A 19,634-nucleotide genomic window follows, 5' to 3' on the forward strand; every position below is an offset into this window, starting at 1 on the left:
TCAACAGCAAACAGTTCGAACCATATCTCATCCCTGAAATCAGGGCGGGCGGACGGATGGACAATCGCAAATACTCCCCCTTTATTACATTTCAAGAAAAGTTGAGGATCATGTTGCTTGGTTGGAGGAGATGGCAGCTACAGGTGCGGTTTGTCTGTGTTAACATTTACCATCTCTTTCAGCGCACTCTGCACATGAGTCAATCCATCTGCTCCTCTGTGATCTGCTCCAACTGCCTCTGATACACTGCTAAAACCTTGTTCTCTGTAAAAATTAAAATGCATTTATGTTGAAAATTAAGGAGATTTTTGATGAACAACAAACAGCTGTCTCATTACTCAGAGTTGCTTTTTTGAGTGTTGCTATCAAATACTTCTTTGCAAGTACTAGGCTGATGCTAAAACATTTTCAATAATGTTAAAAAGGATAAATATGGTTCATTATGGCCTTATTTACACAATGTGGGCTATCTTTGCCATCAGTGATGATAACTCAAATAAATTGCTGGGAACATGGGGCAGGATGATGTTCCAGTTAGTACACATTCAGCATTCACAGATTTCAGCTATTCACTTAGTGAGGGAAATTATATTTCCAATAATAAGACCAATATTATTAAAAGGGACCCCTTGAAAAATCTTAACACGTACACTAAAAGATTTGCCCCAACTTTATCAAAGGAAAACCCCTCCGATTCACAGTGATACTCACTTAAGAAGTTGTTCCAATTCTCGCTTTATCTTCGTCACTATGGGCGGACCTTGGTAGGTCAAAGCTGTGTAAAGCTGAACCAGTGATGCACCGGCACGGATCTTATCCATAGCATCTTGGCCACTGGCTACACCACCAATTCCAACAATTAGTATTCTACCTGCAAAAAACAATCATAAGTGTATTTTATATGTACTTTCTTCATTCACCAGTGATTGGAAAAAGGACAAAAACTAAGTACCTTTAGTGAGGTTGTACATCTCTCTAACAGTGTTAGTAGAGAGGTCTTTGAGAGGCAGGCCACTCAGCCCACCAATCTCAGACTTGTGCAAATCCTGAAGCGTCTCTGGTCTGGACACCGTAGTGTTAGACACCATTAAACCATCCACTCCCAGCTTCAACAGACACGAAAGACAACATGAAATGAGTGATGTGTGTGACTGCATCTACAGGAACAGAACTGATATATGTAAGCGACTTTGATGAAAGACCACTAATGTGAACTATGGCAACAAAAGAGAGACAAAGTGCACTTTAACTTAATACTCTTCCAATTAGATTTGTCTCCTCCTCGCTCCAATAAGCACAAAAACACTGTACTGTAAAAACTTAAAATAACTACTAAAGTAGCGCAGTGTTTACCAGAGCTGAGAGGAAGAGAGACGCCAAATGTTTTCAAATGTAAACTAAAGACAGTGTTCTGCTGAGGCAGTTACAATAGAGAGGACCATTAAAAAAACTGTCAGCTGAGATATCAAACAGCTAAAAACACGTGTGCCTAACATAATCATGTAGAAATTCTCCAAAGTGAATGTTAAACTGAATACATCTCACACATGGCGATCAGGAGAGGAGATAATAAAACTCATTTTACATTTCTTTACAAAACAACTACAGTTAGCAAGTTAATTACTCTTTTCATTAACCATAAGATTGTTGCCAAATTAAAAATCTTTGGAAGCAACAAGGTGTAAAGATGTAACTAAAATGATATCAGTAAACAGCTCTGTAATGGTAACTATAAAAAGCTTTGACTGAGATCTGAGGCTTGCAGAATCAGTAACATCTTTTGAATCACTTATACATTTTTTTAAAAAGCCTTTCATCAATTTTAGCATCAGTATTTAATTGTTTCCATTTTTTAATACAATGACGGTTTTATTTATTACTCTAAAAATAATCTATTTTCATTATTTATTGTGTGTATATATACACACACACTTTATTTAATTCTAGTTATGAAATGTTTAATCTTTTTCCCCTTGTAAAGCACCTTATAACTGTGCTTTGACAGATGCTTTACAAAAAAAGTTTCTATTTTTTTATTACTAACAAAGAGATTTTAGTGATTGTAAAGTTGAAGTTTTCTGTAGCGTCACATTTATCTGGCCAGCAATCCAGAAGTCATTCAAAAAAAGAAGGGGCCTGCACCCTTGCCTAGGGTGTGTGCAGTTTGCATAAGAGCATGCTCTGTTGGGTGACTCGTGTTACCAGTACTGTCAACTCAGAAAAGGGCCGAGAACTTGAACTATTCCTGTAAAAAGTTTGTAGGTTTTTAAAGGAATAAAACAAACAACCCAACTATAAACACCACAGATTCAAGATGTAATTCCATAAAATCAGAACATGTAAAGTTGAAAAACATTTTTTTTTTATTGTTTTTCTATTTTAGCCAGATTTACATTTAAAAACTAAAAATGTAATCTATCCCTTCAATAAAAATAACTAGACTCTACGAACACAAGGGACATAATCCTATCTGAGTTAGAGCTGTACTTACCCAAAAATTTAAAACATGGCAGAAATTTAAATAAAGAATGTAAACAATAGTCCTCAAGATATTAAAAGAAATTAGATTGTAATTAAATTAAATTGAAAACATGTACAATACACACACAACATTAATAACTTCCAACCTCAGTGACAACATCAGCAATGTCTTGTTTGTCCTGGGCAGTGAGGTCAGGAGCAATCTTCACCAGGACCGGGGGTATGTGTCCTTGCAGGGCATCACGCTCCTTCAACACCTGAGCAGATTGGGTGAGAATGTGGATATGAGAGTAAGCCGCGCCTACCGGTTAGAGATGCCAGTCAAGTGTAGTGGGTTTTATTGTCATTTCAATCATATACACTGTATAGTGAAAGAAAACAATGTTTCACCGTGGCTCAAGTGGTGTTACACATTTAAAATATATAAACGACATTGGAGACAGGCTAAATTTAGTGCACACAAATTATAGACTATACATAAAATGCAATTACTACTTAAAGTACAGTGGTGCTCGAAAGTTTGGGCACCCCAGGTAAAAATGTATATTAATGTGCATAAAGAAGCCAAGAAAGGACGGAAAAATCTCCAAAAGGCATCAAATGACAGATAAGACTTTCATTTAATACGTCACAAAAAGTCATTTACACATTCATAATAACAGAAAACAAAAAATGGCGTCTGCAAAAGTTTGGGCATCCTGCAGAGTTTATAGCATGCACCGCCCCTTTTGGAAAGCTGAGACCTGACAGAGTCATGGATGGTTCTCAATCATCGTCTGGAAAGACCGGGTGATGTCAATCTTAAGGTTTTAAATGCCCAGACTCATCTGACCTTGCCCCAACAATCAGCACCATGGGTTCTTCTAAGCAGTTGTTTAGAAAACTGAAACTGAAAATAGTTGCCGCTCACAAAGCAGGAGAAGGCTATTAGAAGATAGCAAAGTGTTTTCAGATGCAAATTTCCTCTGTTTGGAATGTAGTTACAAAATTGGCGGTCATCAGGAACAGTGGAAGTTAAAGCAAGATCAAGAAAGAAGACCGGAAGACCAAGAAAAATATCAGACAGAACAGCTCGCAGGATTGTTAGAAGAGCAAGTCAAAACCCCCGCTTGACTGCACGATCCATCCAGAAAGACCTGGCAGACACTGGAGCTGTGGTACACCATTCCACTATATTGAGATCCACTATATTGAGGTTCAAATATGGGCTTCATAGAAGAGTCATCAGAAGAAAACCTCTTCTACGTCCTCACCAAAAAATTCAGCGTTTGAAGTTCGCAAATGACATATAGACAAGCCTGATGCATTGTGGAAACAAGTTCTGTGGACAGATGAGGTTAAAGTAGAACTTTTTGTCCGGAAAGAGCAAAGGTACGTCTGGAGAAGAAATAATGTTATTTTGAAAGTGTAAATGATGGAACTAAAATCTAACTATTTGTTATTTGATGCCTTTTGGAGATTTTTTCCATGTTTTCTTGGCTTCTTTATGCACAATAATACAAATTTTTACCTGGGATGCCCAAACTTTCGAGGCCCACTGTAGAACATTTAAGACAGGACAGACAACAAAAGACAGGGCATAATTACACTTGTAACAAAGCACTGATTGTTCTAAGTTAGGTTCATCGTGAGGTTAAGGTAAAATATAAGAACTTTCTTGATATTTGAGTGGCTGAAATCACCAGCTGTAATAAACAGTCCATCCAGATGTGCGCTTTTCACTGATAGCTCCGTAAAGTTCAGCTAACGCATTAGTATTATTATTGCTTGGTGGGATGTAAACTCTTGAGTATAAATGGACTAAATGTAAATGCGGTGTTTTTACATGGCGCTTTTTTAGTCTAAACGACTACTCAAAGCGCTTTTAAATAATACAGGAACCAGGATACCGTTCACACACATTCACATATTGTGGCCGAGGCTGCCGTAAGGTGCCACCTGCTCATCAGATGAACACTCGCACACATTTACGCTCTGATGGCGCAGCGTCGGTGGCAACTCAGGGTTCAGTGTCTTGGCCATGGACACTTTGACATGGGACTGCAGGGCCTGGGATCTAAATTCCCAGTCTTTTTTTCTACTGATATAAAGCTTAATGCTACTCAGTGACGTATCCCTTTAAAATGCTATTGTGATTCTTTTTATCATTTAAGACATTTTTATGATTGGGATCTACTGAATATGGAAATTACTTTTTCACTTTTAATTTAAATGCAAGTTCAATATTTTTGAAGGGGAAAGGTAGAGCAACAAAGCTAGATGATGAACCTTCATAGAGTTTACGTTTTTGTGTTACTGTTGAGTCACAACCCAGAAATGTAGTCAACATTCAGACAATCCTACCGTATGAAGGAGCTTGCGGAGTTCAACTTTGCCCTGTAGATCCCGGAGACCTGGCGTATTAGGACTGCTGATGTTAACCACCAGGTAGTCAGCCAGCGGGCCCAGAACTCTTACCCCCTCCAAGTAATCTGCCCCTGCGTTCTGGGACAGCTTGTTCTTCCCTAGGTTGATGCCCAGGGGAAGGCCAGCTATACACACAGACACAGACACACACACACACACACACACACACAGACACACAGACACACACACGCTGCATTATCAGACACATGACTCAACTGGGGCAGAGGCTGCTGATGTGCTAAAAGAGCTGTAAGCAGGTATGGATAAGTCACAATAAAACGTTAGTCAAGGACAGGCCAAGATCATCAAAATAAAAAAATATATATTTTGTTTTATAATATATGGTAATTTAACCACATACCCAATTTAGTAGTTGGCCTCCCCGTTACAAACTAAGTGACTAGTAATAATAAATGCAGACCAAAAAAAACCAGGTCAAATTTGGATCAGTGGTAATAAAACAAAACACATTTTCCCCACTGAGATGAGAAGTCTCTGCGTGCTAACCTTTACTTTGCTGTTTCTGAGTGTCTGCCCTGGACTTCAGCCTCTGTTGTGCTTCTGCCAAACCACAGCTGTTGAATCCATACCTGGTGAGATGTGCACAAATAATTTTACAAGCTACCCCAACAATAAATTGAAAATAACTTTTACATTTTATTTTCATTGATAACCAACTGTATTATACCACGTAAATAATGACGTGAAGATGTTGATAACAACTAAATCTCCCCTTTGGGGCTAAAAGTACATTGAAATTCAGCATGTTAAGGAATGTGAGCACTGGCTTCCTTACACCCATGGTTAAAATGTCATGGCAGGTTTACTCTTATTTGTTGGTATATCTGTGTGAATGACATGGCATTTTTTAGAGAGGTTTTGTTATTACATAACACATGTTTGTTTAGTGCTACATATGTACGAAATAAGAAGATAAAACACTCATCTCAAGAGCATATGGTACAAATACTGTACTGCTGTATAAATTATATCTAACTAGCTCATCGTTGGAATAAACCTAATTAGGTCACTCAACATTACAACCTTAACATAAAAATATCTATAGAATACGGAATGATTTAAATCAGATTTTTCAAGGGCCACTGTCAAAGCTTTAAATTCCCAGGTGAATTTTCTCTTGCAATAACTCAACACTATGAACATAAATTAACATAGATAACCTATTCCACTGTGTATAATGACTGACAAATCAAAATCAAGAAAGAGCTGGCAAATAAAGATATTCTTCATTTCCCTCCTTAAAATCTGTGTTGCAAATGAATCCTGCATAGAAAAAGAGGTAAACCCGTGAACTCTTATTCACAGCTTTATATGGACCCTTTGGTAGCCAACCTGTAGGCGGCATAGTCTCTTTGAGCCCACTGAGAGATGTAATAAAGAACATTATACTGTAGAGCTACATTACAGTTTGCTGCTTGTTTTCTGTCTCAAGGATTTTAACATTAACTAAGACTTATGTGACTCTTTTCCTGTTACATAAACTGAATAAATTCTTTGTGAGACTTTACGTAAAAGGAGTGTGTTTATCTACAGAGCATAGACAAAAACAAATAAATAGGTTCCTTCCTACGATAAAGCAAGCAACTCAAAATCACCATCTTCAGTTGAGCACACCCCATACAATGTGTATCCCTTTGACAAAAGCATATCAAAATTGTACCTGTTAACAATTGCTTGATCTGTAGTGAGTCGAAACACACGTGGTTTGGCGTTCCCTTCTTGAGGTTTAGGAGTGATCGTACCCACTTCAACAAAGCCAAAACCCATCTTGTACAACCCGTCTATGGCCTCTCCGTTTTTGTCGAAGCCAGCCGCAATCCCAATAGGGTTTTTGAACTTTAATCCCAGGACTTTAACTTCCTTTAGATCAAAAATAAATCAAACAAAACAAAGTCATAAAGTGTCTAGGATCAATGGAAAACAAATTGTGAACAGCAATTAACGTTATATACTTACCAATGATGCAGGGTCCTGGTAGCGGTTCAGAGGAACCAGACCCAGACCGATTAGTTTCACTGCCAACACATGTGCAGTCTCTGCCCCCACAATCCTCTGCAGCAGGGGCATCAGCTGATTGGCATAGAAACGCTCATCTCCAACTGCAGTGAGGTAGGAGGCAAACAGAAGGCTACCTGAGCCGATGACCTTCACTGCGTCTTTTAACTGCTTCTGTGGACGAGAGCATCAATCACTTTATTTGCCCAAATGTACAATGGACACAAGAATTTGACCTGTGATAATAAATGCAAGCCTGAAATCACCCTACTCCAATTCTGGTCAGAATATGTGTGATACTGCTCCATATGGAATGTTTTAACCAAAAATGCCTCTGCACTAAATTGAATAGACCTATAACCCAATCAGAGCAACGGAGTATGTGACACATGTTGAGCGACGCATAGTTATTGTCAACAGAACTCAACTGCTAGCTACAGCTGATGTTAGCTACTAGCTCATAATGGAAAACGCTAATTGTTACATACACATTATAGGCTTTACAGCATACATTCATTCCTCTGATGTATCATAAGATAATACCATCTATGTATTTATAGAACACATGGGAAATTACAACAGTTAGCTATATCCATTATTATAGCTATAGGACCTCAGGAGAACCGTCTTTGGAACTTGCGCAGTGCAGGGCAACATGGGCTCCTGCGGGTCTGCTCGCGTTTATCATTACTGCTGTTGATCATCTGTCCATCCTCGTATAAACCCCACCCTGAGAATTTAATTGGTCCTAACAGCTCTTGTTCAAGCATAGTTGTTCCACAACGGATCAAGACCAGAACAAATTGCCTGACCTCAAATGTTGTGGGCGGGGCTAAGTTCCGCTGGCATCCAGGCTAGATAAATGCTTCAAAGTATGAAAAATTAATATATTTTTAATGCTTTGTCTTTCACGTTAAACACTAATAACAGTGGATAGACTTGTAGTAGACGTGTCAATAAAAACATTCATGTTTACTTTATAGTAACACACAAACACACACACACAATTTTCACAATAAGTTTGTACAGTGTTTTGTATAAGATTGTTAGGGGGGCCTGTGCTTGAGTCTTATGTGTTTCAAGTTAATGAGGTTAAACCTGGACTAACTGACATATCATCAACTTGATATAAACCATATTATCATTCATTTGGGGTCGTGTTTCTGCAACTGGTAAATGAAAACCAGCATGTATGCTGTTTTAGCTCTGTTTTGGTCTCTACCAACTCCTGTAGAGAATATCTGGCTCCAATGTTAATTATAGCTGCTTTAAAGATACAGGTAAATTTACTTAAGGAGTTATGTAGAGGCAGACGATGCTGTCAGACTGGTTTGTCATTCTCTAGGTCTAGAAATAGATAGGGTGTCCTAGGGAATAGGAAACTACTTTTTTAGTTCTCTGGATTTTTGTTTGATGGAAGATCCGACTAAAGACAGAACAAGTTTGACATTTACATTGTTGATATTTCTGTCTTTATATATAAAAGAAACTGAAACTAAAAAAACTATTAACAACGTTTAATATCAACTATAGCTATATTGGCCTCTAATAACGTTACTTTATCGTTATACACTTTAATGGAGAACTGTCTATACACTTCCCATTATGCATATCACTATTCCTGTTATGGAGAGGTATAAAATAGCATAAAAGATGTAAACTACTCTGACTCCAGTAACATCTCTCAATATAACGTTAGCTGAAAACTAAAAGCATAGCCTACTGCTAAATACATAACTCTAAACATCTGTCTTTGTGCAGTTTTCTTACAATAGCAACTAAAGTTTTCAAATAAAACACCACAGCGTGTGTTGTTGTATGCAAAGACAGCAGAGCTAACCTGCAGCGTTTACTGGTTTAACGTTACTTTTAGGCGGAGCAACCGAGATAGCAAACAATAACTGTCACATCAAGTTTTGTGGCGACATTCTAAATTATCGCAGTCTCCTACAAAAAAAATAAGACTAGTATCTGAAAATACCTTCAGCTGTCCCGCCATAGTCGCCTGCTATGTCATTGCATTAGGCAAAAAAGGGCATTGAATGCAAACATGAAACACACGCGGCAACAACTTCCTACATATCCTCTCGCGATATTTCCATCATGGGGTGTGAAGAGTGGAGATGCAGAGATGTTGTCCGAGGTTAAGTAAATGTGCTTTTCAAGTGGCGATGTGAAGGCAGTGAGGATAGTATTTAGGGGGATTTAGTTTGAGAATAAGAGGTTTGTTTTTAATGAGAAATCACTATAATACATATGATGATAAGATACAGTATGTTTTTAATGTTAACAAAAATGTTGAAACATTTCCTTGGTCTGTATGGCAGGTTCAGCTTGTGTGACCTTTGGTGGGGCCAACTTTACTTTGCATCTTGTTTGAGTGTCTGCAGTGATTTTCCTAATTTATTAAGAACATATGCAGAGTTTTTCTGGAGAAAGCTCTCTAATTTCCATGTGACAGACGGAAGTGATCTTGCTCAGCTCCAGCAACAGATCGTGCAGCATTTTGTGCCTTAGCTCTGTACATTATTATAACTATGGGCATGTTACTCCTTACATCTGTCTTTTTGTGGATAACAGTTGGATTTCTATCTTTACCAGAGAAGTCTGAGGCCTGTACAGGCAATTACTCCCTTGCACATTGTGAATTTGTTTTCAGAAATGTCTGTTTTGAGTTTGTTTGGGGATCTAAAACCTGGTCCCAAGCCAGGAGCAGCTGTGAAAAGCGAGGAGGGGAGCTCCTGAAGGTGATGAACAGCCCGATAAAAATGTTCTTAAAGAACATCGCCAGAGAGAAAAACATCGGCAACTTCACCTGGTGGCTAGGGGAGGGGGTCCAAAGGCAAAACCGGGAACCTAATCTATGTGAGTAAAATACACAAACATTGCATGTCCTTTCTTGGTTGTACTTTTTCTTTTTAAAGTTTATTGTGTTTTTCACTTCCGATCATTGAAATTAAACAGTATACTTTATGTTTGAGACCTCCAGTCACAATCTTTACATGGAGAGTGGTGGACAGTTCAAGCACGCATTTTTTTCCGTTTTTTTATTTGAGTCATTTAGAGGCCTTGTGACTAAAGGTTATTCAATATTTCAAAGAAAATTAAGTACACATGAATTCACTAATTCCACAAAACTATCAGAAATTTAGGGGGCAACAGTTTTGTTGTTGTGGATAAAACATGTCTTGCTTCCAGCTCGTAAAATATGAGGATTTGCTGCATGTGTTTGCAATATATCATTAATATATATCACAAAATAAATATGTTGTGGGATTTTTTTGGTTAGCCCAAAGAAGCAATTTTTAGACTTTACAACACTTTTTTTACATTCTTTTTTTCAAATTTTACAGACTAGTTAATTAGTGAAAAATAACAGATTATAAATAACAGATTAATCAAGAGTTGCAGCCTACTTGTTTTTGTCTTCGTTGGGTTCAAGGTAATGCAATTGTAGCTCAAAGCACTGTCCCAAAAATTAAGCTTTTCTAATGACGTGTTTGTGTGTTTATGTACACATATTTTTTTTTGGCAAAACAGTAAATGCTGACAAGTGCAGGTACATGAAGCTGAATCCTCTTAAGCTCATCAAAACATCGGACTGCAAGCAGAGACAAGGCTTCCTCTGCACCCACAGTATGGAACAGCTTACTCAAATTCCGTCCTTCCTTTACCTTTTTCTTTCATTTGACTCTGTCTCTGTCTTCCTTTCTTCTCTTGCATTCATAACAACTGAGTGAAGTTTATTAAAGTTTTATTCTTTTAATTTCACTTTACATGCAATGTGCTGTTTGTTCAATGTTTCCCTCTTGTTTTTAAGATGTGAGTTCTTCTTCAAACACAAAGGTAAGAGATACTTTTCACAGTCAGTACGAAGCTGTATTAACATTCAGACTCAATTTTCATGTTCTTGTTTTCTTAGCAGAGCACAATAGTGTCTAGTCCAGCAACCAGATCTCGTAAGTTGAATTGAAACATTATGTGTCTCATCAACAATAAAAGTGGGTAATGTAAGAAGTGGGATGAGTATCTGCCTCTCTTTCTTTCACTACATCTCAAATACACTTTGATTTCAGGATCCAAAAGAGATGTAAATGCCATGGCTTGGTCAGTTACAAACATTGTCACATTTCTCATGGTGAGAGATGCCTCATTAATATCACATACATACTGTTTGACCCACAAATCATGAAAACCATTGAATATAATTATACCTCAAAGTTCACAAGTGCTGTTCTTCTGAGACAGGAAGCAGATGCAGAACTACTGCGAATGGAAACGACAGTAGGGGAGCCGACAAACGACAACCGGGTGGGTACCTTCACTTCATGTAAAGTGTTTTATTATTGTTGTTGCATTATTCACCTTTTGTATTCTGAGAGATTAAGTCATGGCGCATCAATGAATGTTTGTTTTTCCTTTCCCAGGACAAATTCATTCAGTATTTGTTGAATGCCGTTAAAATCCTTCCTAAAGAATTTGTTTTGCAAAACGACACTATCAGTCACATCATCAACTGTAGCACTGGCATCCTCCTTTTGTCATTGAACAAATGTGATATCCAGACTAACCCGAACCCTACCGTAAGTACTGTGACAGCATTTAACTTTTGTCATCATTATGGCTGTTACACTTTGGTGATGTTCCATCCCCCCCGTCTCCAGTCTTTGTTTGAGGAGGTCTTTGAAATCTTTCGGACAGTCTCAATGCTGGTTGGTGTAGCAACCAAACAGAGCATTGTCATCAGGCACCCAATAGGTACCATCTATCAGAGCACGTAGGTATTTTTGCTCAACTGGAATTTCTGGTATGCAAATTTTAACCTTATACAAATGGCAGCAAGTATGTTTAAAAACTGCTATACAACATATTCTAAATTTGATTTCCCTCCTCTCAGTTACACACCTGCTGACCTCGGCAATGCTGTGCTGGGTTCAAAGCAAGATGGTGTGTTCATCGAACTCCCCTCATTTGCAGCACTTCAGCCTCAGCTTGGAACACAAAGCACAATCATTGCTCAGGTGTGTGTGTGTGTGTGTGTGTGTGTGTCTGTGTGTGTGTGTGTGGTTGTGTGTGTGTGTGTGCACGCTGTTTTCCTGTGTATTTGTTTTTTGCATCTTTGTTGTCATCTACAGTCTTCTCAACAGTGCTTTTCTCCTTCTTAGATGGCTGCATTCCCGCAGAATCCCCATCCGTCTAATCACACCATCTCAGGAACTGTTTGCAGCCTTTTACTTAGTAATGGAGAATCAGACATAGAGCTGGCAAACCTGACAGAGATGATAGAGGTACAACCAATTTGAGAATTGGGAATAATTTGTGGCATTTGTACTATAGTGCTATTTTTTGAATGTAGGTGGCAAGGAAATACAGAACAATAAAGACAATTTAATATCATGGTGAATTCATTGAGTCAGTTAGTGCAATTTTGAAATTGGCAGACTTGAGATGGACATGTCACATCACATGAATCAGGAAACAGACAGTTTTATTGGAAAGGTTCATCAGAGGGACTACACAGAGAGTGAAGCCCCTTGCTGGCTGGTGTAAGAAGCAGCTAGTGACATGTTGTTTATCAGAGCACAAACCCTTGCCAGAGCAACAGGGAAGAAAGCAGTGACAAAAAAAACACAAAACAGAAGAATTTGCTGTTTCAATTTGAGAAGAAAAACTTGGTCTGTTTGGCACATCCTTTGTTTAATGTATTTGAAAAATCTCCCTTCAGGTATAGGGTACCCACATCTGTTTTGAATTAGATATTTCCTTGCCTTTTTATGAAATATTGATCATCTTTGATCATTGTAGTAAGAAAATGAAACTCCCATTTCAACAGAGCTCACACAATTTTATTGTTTAGAGGAAAAATACCTTGTCTTAATTGTGCAAATAAGTATATTTGGTCCAATGTAAAATATGATTCAGTTCTATGTTTTTGCTTGATTAAGATATTCTATAGTTATACTAACTTACTCTCTCTGGTTTTCTAGATCTTTTTGCCTCATCCAAATCCTTCAATACCGATTAACAATACCATTGTGTTGGAGAAAAACACAAAAGCACTGACCAATATCAATGTCTCAGACACTGACATGACCATCTTCTTCAACGTGGAGTCCAGTGTTAATGTATCCTTGGTTCTTAGGCTGTCTCAAGGGTCACCTCCTAACGATACATATTTCAGCAGCACAACCACCTTGAACCTAACAAGTAACTGTCACTGCATGCAGGCATTGCTGCACACCCTAGCCTCTGATTCTGTAGTCTTTGATTTCCTGTAACACTATTATTTTATATGTATATTGGTTTTGCATTATGAAGTCATATGTTGGCTGATTTTTGAAACAGGAGGCGGTCGCTGGATGATAACCCCGGAGATGTTACGGCATACACCTGGTGCCTGGTATGTTGACGCTGGACTCTTCAATTCCCCTTGGAAGCCAGGCCTGACGCTGAAGATCACTTCTTTTATGAGCAAGTGCATGTACTGGAACATAAAGAATGAGACATGGAGCACTGAGGGCTGCCAGGTGAGTTTCCACTTGGATACTGTTTTGGCCCTGCATGTGCAGAAATGTTCTAGTAGCACCAGTTTAGTTTAGTTTATTTAAGGATTGCTATCATAAGCACACACGTGCCTTTAGTCTTCCTGGGTTCCTGACCATAAAGATACAAGACATACAATAGAATTACAGACTTTTTAAGAAATAATCACAATCTCCGAGCTAGACAGATGCAGAAATGAGAATAATTAATGACTTACAATAAAATTAAACATGAAAACCAAGAGAGAAGTAGTTCCATATGAGAAAATGATGTGCTGTCTTTCATCTTAGGTGGGGGACAAAAGCACTCCAGAACAAACACAGTGTCTTTGTAACCACCTGACTCTCTTTGGGAGCTCCTTTTTTGTGATGCCAAACTACGTAGACCTTTCTCGCACAGCAGAGCTGTTTTCCACCCTCTCTCAAAATTATGTGGTGCTGGCACTGCTGTGTGCTTTCTACGGACTCTACCTGGTCACTCTGCTATGGGCCTGCTATGCCGACCGCAGGGCACGGTCTAAGGTCAGTCTCTCTTTACCGCTCTCATAAGACGTCCTTTGTGTGTGTGTTTCATACTATGTGATGTTTCAACCAGTAATGGAAGTAGTACTTAGATCTTTTACTTAAGTAAAAGTAGCAATACCACAGTGTAAGAATAAATCCTATATTGTAAATCATACTAAAGTAAAAGTAGCCTACGTAAGTATTAGTATCAAAATAGAAGGTACAAAAAGTAAAATGACTCATTTTGCAAAATGGCCAATTTTAGAATAATATATATTGTATTGCTGGATTACAGTATTAATGCATCAAAGTGTAAGCATCATTAATGTTGGGGCTGGTAAAGCTGAGGCTAATTTCGCATATCCTGCAGGATTACCTAATCATAATAATACACATATATAATATTTTATTAGTTGATTTATATTTAGTATTTATAAAGTACAAGTACCTCAAAATTGTACTAAAGTACAGTACTTGCGTAAATAGTTACTTTCCACCACTGGTTTTAACCCACAGTCCAATGTTACCATGTATTCAGCTACGACTAATCTTCAAACCACATTAGAAAAATGCATACTCTCGTGTTAATTATGAACAATTTTTAAGTGTGTCGTCTTCAAACATTAAGCCATGAATGTCCTTTTTTTTGGAATGGTGGATATTTTGTTTGGAAACTAAACTCTTCATATTCATTCCACCTGCCGACACATTTTTATTTATGAACCAACATGTTTTATGTTAAACTATCAGAGGAAGATGACTCTGCTGGAAGACAACCACCCAGGCGCTCAATACAACTATCTGATCGGCGTCCAAACTGGCCATCGCAAGAATGCTGGGACCACCGCCAATGTAAGTCTTCTTTTATTGACAGAATTATGGTTTGTTTCTATATACTATTGTTAGCTGCTACCATACATCTTGAGTTAAAGATCAATTTTTAGTGTATTGAAAGCATGGATATCTTTTAAATCTTTGCTGAGGGAAGTCACACCTTTTTAGTTTAACTGAATAGCATTGCATTCACATGAATGTTCTCATAAAATTGAATCCAGAAGGCAACAAGCAAACATAGCGATTGTGAAAAGGAGAATATAAACTTGGGATAAACCCTAAAGTACAGAGTTACAATTTTTAAGTCCGTCTTTGTTTTGGTCCAACTCACAAGTCTTTGATGTTCAAACTTCCCACCAACACCTAAATGCATCAGAATGCTGGACCCAGCCACATACAATAATACTTATATAGCAATATAGAGAGGTAATAACTGAATGTGAATACATTGAATGGCAACAATGTGGTGTGATTTAATAAAAATGTAAAATGTAAATGTAAATTTTTTCTCTTTTTAAATGAAGTTTGAAAGTATAAAAAATGCACTGATTAGTATCTATGACCTGGCAGTTATATCAAGTATACACAATTTATAGTAAATGGACTAAACTATGACACTAAAGTGTGGTCCTTTGCACAATCTTGGTTCAGGTCACTGATGTATGAACCCAGTGCTTTTACATCTGTTTGTTGTGCTGTCATTCAGGTGACAGTGAAGCTGATTGGCTCAGATGGCGAGAGTGACATACACATCCTGACCGATCCTGAGAAACCTGTGTTTGAGAGAGGAGCTGTGGACATGTTTCTGTTGGCCACCCCCTACCCACTGGGCGAAGTACAAAACCTCAGGCTGCAGCACGACAACTCTGGAGGTCGTCCGTCATGGTACTGGAGTGTCAATTAATACATTTAGTACTATTCCAGACCAGGGCACAGTGATTCCCATAAGAAAAAGAAGTTCAGTTTGTCTTTCAGATATACAAAAACGCTAATTTCCCATAGTTGTCCATGCCAGCTTTCTGAAAATAGCATGATTTGTTTTAAAACAAGTATAAATAAAGTTAACTTGCAGTTTTTTTAGGTTGTACCTTGACGTGATATTTACATAGTTGTGTAGTTTTTTTATGTTTTGAATTTTATTAGCTCTACACTGGACGTGTGTCATTGTAAAGCTGTAAACAGGGTTGTTACAGTAGACCTGTGTACAGGTAGCTTCTATTGCATCTCTGCAGGAAAGCTTGCTGGCTTCTTCACAGTGGCACTTTGAAATGTCAGGCCTGTCTCATCATTTAATACTCTTTGTTAACACTTTTTATTAAATAACACTCTCAGCATACTGTTCACATACACACACTTTGAGGAGGATAGATCTGAGCTATTTAATATAGAAAGTAAATTGGTCATAAAGAATCATTTAAAATGCTTTGGGCAATATGCAGTACTGTTGTACTTCCAATATGACCAGAGGTCGATGCTATCTCTATTATTAGCTTTGCCCACAGTCAAGAAATCCATCTGTACACAATGCGATAAATGGAAACTTAAAAAATAAAATACACACCATGCATAATATGGACATAAAATCTCCAAATTTGCTGCCATTTGCTGCTCTCTCTTTGCAAAGTTACCCGGTTTAGCTTAAATATAATCTAACATCTGCATTCCTCACATAAAATTACTCATATGGTAAACGTTTCATGTTTCTTGTCTTTTGAAAGGTATATAAGCAAGGTGACCGTACAAGACCTCCAAACACGACATGTGATTCACTTCTTTTGTGACTGCTGGTTGAGTGCTGACCATGGAGACAACATGACAAAGAAAACCTTCAACGCTGCCAAGAACAACGAGATTGCCAGCTTCAGGTCAGACCACTTTACATTGCTAAAATAAACAAATTCAGCTCTTGAGGAAGTGTCATTATGGGTCTCTGTTTTTCTTTGCCAGGAATATTTTCCACAGCAGAACATCAACTGGCTTCAGGGATGAACACATCTGGGTGTCCATAGTAGATCCTCCCTCACGTAGTCCGTTCACACGTGCCCAGAGGGTCTCTTGCTGCATGAGCCTGCTCCTCTGCACCATGGCCATCAATATCGCCTTCTGGAGCATTCCCATGGATGAGAACTCACCAATAGTCTTCAAGATTGGTGAATTGTGGAGTCTTTGATGATTTTTAGCTGCTGAGTAGCTTAATGACCTGCAGCGCAAGGTTTCATTCAAGCGGGAGAGCTAATATCTATGTTAATTACATCAGTGTTGTTGTTGGTTGTTAATAATTGTGTTATAGGTTTCTAAAGATGTTTCTAGATTTTAAGATCACTTACACAACAAACCTACAGTTTTAGAAGAAAGTCACTGTATTGATTATAAAACCAAACAAACATATACATTGTAATATAATGAAAGGCTTTCTTCAGGTCTCAAAGTTTTGAATGAAACGAGAAAAGGTGGAAGCCAATTTCCAAGCTGTAGGGTAGGATGTAATTGAGAATCAAGTTAATTGGCTGTCGGTTTTTTCACTTGATATAATGTATTATCTCCAAAGGAAGCAACTCTAGCCCCCTTTTAAATGAAAGACTTAATTTGAGTGTTCGCCACTAGGAATTCCCACTGAGGCTGGTAGTCTTTGGGCAATTCCCATTTAAACCCCAACAGCATGGTAACAGCCGTGTTTGTGTGTGTGTGTGTGTGTGTGTGTGTGTGTGTGTGTGTGTGGATGTTAAATATTCTTTTAATATAAGTCAGCCTATTGCTGTCTTCCTTAACTTTTTTGTCTTTGCATCTTACCACCACTTTTTTCTGATGGACAAAGAAATTGTGATCAGGACTGTCTTCCTTTTATAAGTAACCAGGAGGAGGACAGAGAACATACAATAACACACTGGTAAAGCTCAGTATTCAGTAGAAGATAGTACAAGTAAAGATAAATTGCATGCAATGATGACCTGATGACCTTCACTGCGTTACTCCTAAAGTGAAATATCTGCCCCTTAGGCCAAATGCTCCACAATTTTCACCAGTCATTCACAAACTTTGTCACTTTGCCGTTTGGTCTTGGGCAGGTAATAAACAGACTTCATCAGAGCTTTAATTAGGTTAAAGAGAGCCATGAAACCAATTCAGTTTCTTCTCATCACTGACACTGTGTCCTTGTTTTTGTTGTATCTCCAGGTTCATTGCAGATCACCTGGCAGGAGCTCATGGTGGGGGTACAAAGTGGTTTTCTCATGTTTCCAATCAACATCCTCATCATCACCATCTTCCGAAGCATCAGACCTCGCGTGATTTCAAACTCTCAAAAAGTCGACTCTGAGGAGAACTTGAGACCCCCTGCTGTTAACATACCAACTATTCTGAAGGTGTTTTTTTCATGAAATAATCTATACAGGTGTGACTGTGTTCAGCACTTTTTTGTGTGATTTGTTACCCTGGAAATCCAGAGTTCTCGCGAGAGCACAATTTTAATTTTCTCAGCAAGTTACTCTGGCATTGAGTAAGGTTGCTCATTAAATATGCACTTGTGTCCGTGCTGCACCAATCAGATTGGTGTATCTGATATAAGCGGGCCGGAGGTGAGCTAAACTGATGTGTAAACATTGCAAGATGGTTAAGGATGAACACCAGTTGTTTGAAACGGCTTTGGCTGCTAGACTTGTTAGTTAGACTTGGGTTTTTTATCTAAAAGAGGAACAGAAGACGGCGGTCGAATCGTTCCTTTGCAAGGACGTTTTGCTGTTTTGTGCGGCATGAGTCTAACCTACTAGTTAGCTCCGCTGGTAGCTAAGCGTATGGGGTTCTGGATACATCACCCCATGAATTAATTGCTGTGATTGGTCATAGTGTATCCAAATGTTTGCAGTCAGATTTTTAAATGCACGCTTGGTTCCGCCCCTCGAGATGGATGACTTTCATTACTCAATGCCTGAACCTTAATCCTTTTGGATTTGGGTCTGGATTTCTAAAATAGGGATTTGTACAATCCTCTGATGAATTGCATTTCCACATCACTGAACTTGTAAGCCCAGTAAAATTTCCCATTCAGTTTACGTTGCAGTTACTGCAGGGGCCCTGTGTGGCTTTAATATCTGCTGACCTTTATACTGTAAAATATGTACCCTTACATTTTCATGTGTTTTGATCAAACAGTTGACATGTAGCATTTTGTATTTTTTGTGCATCCCTCAAACTTCCCTAGGACACAGAGAAGGTGATTTCTTTGGTGAGCAGTAATCCAAAAAACAAGATGTCAGAGATGCACAGGCTGGAGTCCACCACTGACCTCTACCTTGCCTTGGAAAGGGTGCATGAATTCATCCACCTTATGCAAGGTGTTTTTTTTATTTTCTGTGTTTTTTCACAGTAAATTAACATTGACTACCTTTTGTTAGCCTAGTCTTTTCTGTACAATCAAGCTAAAAAAATTAAAACAAACTCAAATTTAATTTGCATTTACTGTACATAAAAGGACAAATAACCAGAACAACAATATACAGAAACAAAAAAAAATCCAAAAGGGCTAAGATTAGGTACTGTAAGTGCGTGACTAAGTCACACCAAAGTGGTCCTTAAATAAAACAGACATGCAATTAGCGCATGGTCTAGGGATGCAGACTTGGACCCAAACAAAGCATGAAAGCGTTCTAAGGGGCATATATATATTCTATTAAGGGCCACACCAACAGAGTGAGTTTCTGAACACTCTCCAACTTCCCCAGCCTGTCTGTTGCTCTCAGCTCCAAGCTCAGTAATTTCTACTGAAGATGTGAATCTTAAAAACACAGGTCACAAATACATACCTTAATTTATAAAAGAAGATGTGATTTGGTGCACTAGTGATTATTAGAGTGC

The 19,634-nt window shown here is 38.3% G+C and overlaps 3 protein-coding genes across 7 annotated transcripts in view; 1 reads left to right on the plus strand and 2 right to left on the minus strand.

The window, feature by feature from the left end:
* On the minus strand, window positions 1-9,020 carry dhodh (dihydroorotate dehydrogenase). Of its 2 annotated transcripts, none has more exons than XM_034882217.1 (9): window positions 8,885-9,020; window positions 6,865-7,077; window positions 6,569-6,768; window positions 5,395-5,477; window positions 4,825-5,012; window positions 2,628-2,738; window positions 953-1,106; window positions 712-871; window positions 1-264 (listed from the first exon to the last, which is right to left on the minus strand). In XM_034882217.1, the coding sequence occupies exons 1-9, from the start codon at window positions 8,900-8,902 to the stop codon at window positions 138-140; spliced, it is 1,254 nt and encodes a 417-aa protein (XP_034738108.1). In that variant the 5' UTR covers window positions 8,903-9,020; the 3' UTR covers window positions 1-137. The 2 variants fall into 2 exon arrangements, with proteins under 2 accessions (XP_034738108.1, XP_034738115.1); XM_034882224.1 differs by having other exon boundaries at window positions 6,865-7,007; window positions 8,885-8,950.
* Window positions 8,946-19,634, plus strand: part of LOC117950636 (polycystic kidney disease protein 1-like 2) — a 13,154-nt gene continuing 2,465 nt past the window's right edge. Inside the window, exons 1-19 of the mRNA XM_034881911.1 lie at window positions 8,946-9,768; window positions 10,444-10,539; window positions 10,724-10,749; window positions 10,826-10,862; window positions 10,980-11,041; window positions 11,152-11,214; window positions 11,331-11,486; window positions 11,568-11,680; window positions 11,801-11,924; window positions 12,069-12,191; window positions 12,891-13,110; window positions 13,249-13,430; window positions 13,737-13,967; window positions 14,700-14,801; window positions 15,490-15,668; window positions 16,502-16,648; window positions 16,731-16,933; window positions 17,958-18,145; window positions 18,982-19,114. Of these exons, the coding sequence (XP_034737802.1) occupies window positions 9,441-9,768; window positions 10,444-10,539; window positions 10,724-10,749; window positions 10,826-10,862; window positions 10,980-11,041; window positions 11,152-11,214; window positions 11,331-11,486; window positions 11,568-11,680; window positions 11,801-11,924; window positions 12,069-12,191; window positions 12,891-13,110; window positions 13,249-13,430; window positions 13,737-13,967; window positions 14,700-14,801; window positions 15,490-15,668; window positions 16,502-16,648; window positions 16,731-16,933; window positions 17,958-18,145; window positions 18,982-19,114 (2,713 nt within the window). The 5' untranslated portion in view covers window positions 8,946-9,440. The remainder of the gene's footprint in view (window positions 9,769-10,443; window positions 10,540-10,723; window positions 10,750-10,825; window positions 10,863-10,979; window positions 11,042-11,151; window positions 11,215-11,330; window positions 11,487-11,567; window positions 11,681-11,800; window positions 11,925-12,068; window positions 12,192-12,890; window positions 13,111-13,248; window positions 13,431-13,736; window positions 13,968-14,699; window positions 14,802-15,489; window positions 15,669-16,501; window positions 16,649-16,730; window positions 16,934-17,957; window positions 18,146-18,981; window positions 19,115-19,634) is intronic.
* The window catches only part of ist1 (IST1 factor associated with ESCRT-III), a 19,666-nt gene continuing 11,944 nt past the window's right edge, over window positions 11,913-19,634 (minus strand). For 3 of the 4 annotated variants that reach the window (XM_034882306.1, XM_034882297.1, XM_034882280.1), the window contains exon 11: window positions 11,913-11,952. The gene's annotated coding sequence lies outside the window, so the exon portion shown is untranslated. Of the gene's footprint in view, window positions 11,953-17,479; window positions 17,502-19,634 lie in introns of those variants that run through there. The other variant, XM_034882289.1, reaches the window with a different exon arrangement.

The sequence above is a fragment of the Etheostoma cragini genome, chromosome 1 (genome assembly GCF_013103735.1).
Source record: "Etheostoma cragini isolate CJK2018 chromosome 1, CSU_Ecrag_1.0, whole genome shotgun sequence".
Classification (NCBI taxonomy): domain Eukaryota; kingdom Metazoa; phylum Chordata; class Actinopteri; order Perciformes; family Percidae; genus Etheostoma; species Etheostoma cragini.

Excerpts from the sequence above, each read along its gene's own strand:
- dhodh (XM_034882217.1), bottom strand. Across the intron at positions 5,478-6,568 it reads GATCAAGCAATTGTTAACAG|GTATGGATTCAACAGCTGTG; the intron begins GTACAATTTTGA and ends ACATCTCACCAG. Across the intron at positions 2,739-4,824 it reads TCCGCAAGCTCCTTCATACG|GTGTTGAAGGAGCGTGATGC; the intron begins GTAGGATTGTCT and ends CAATCTGCTCAG.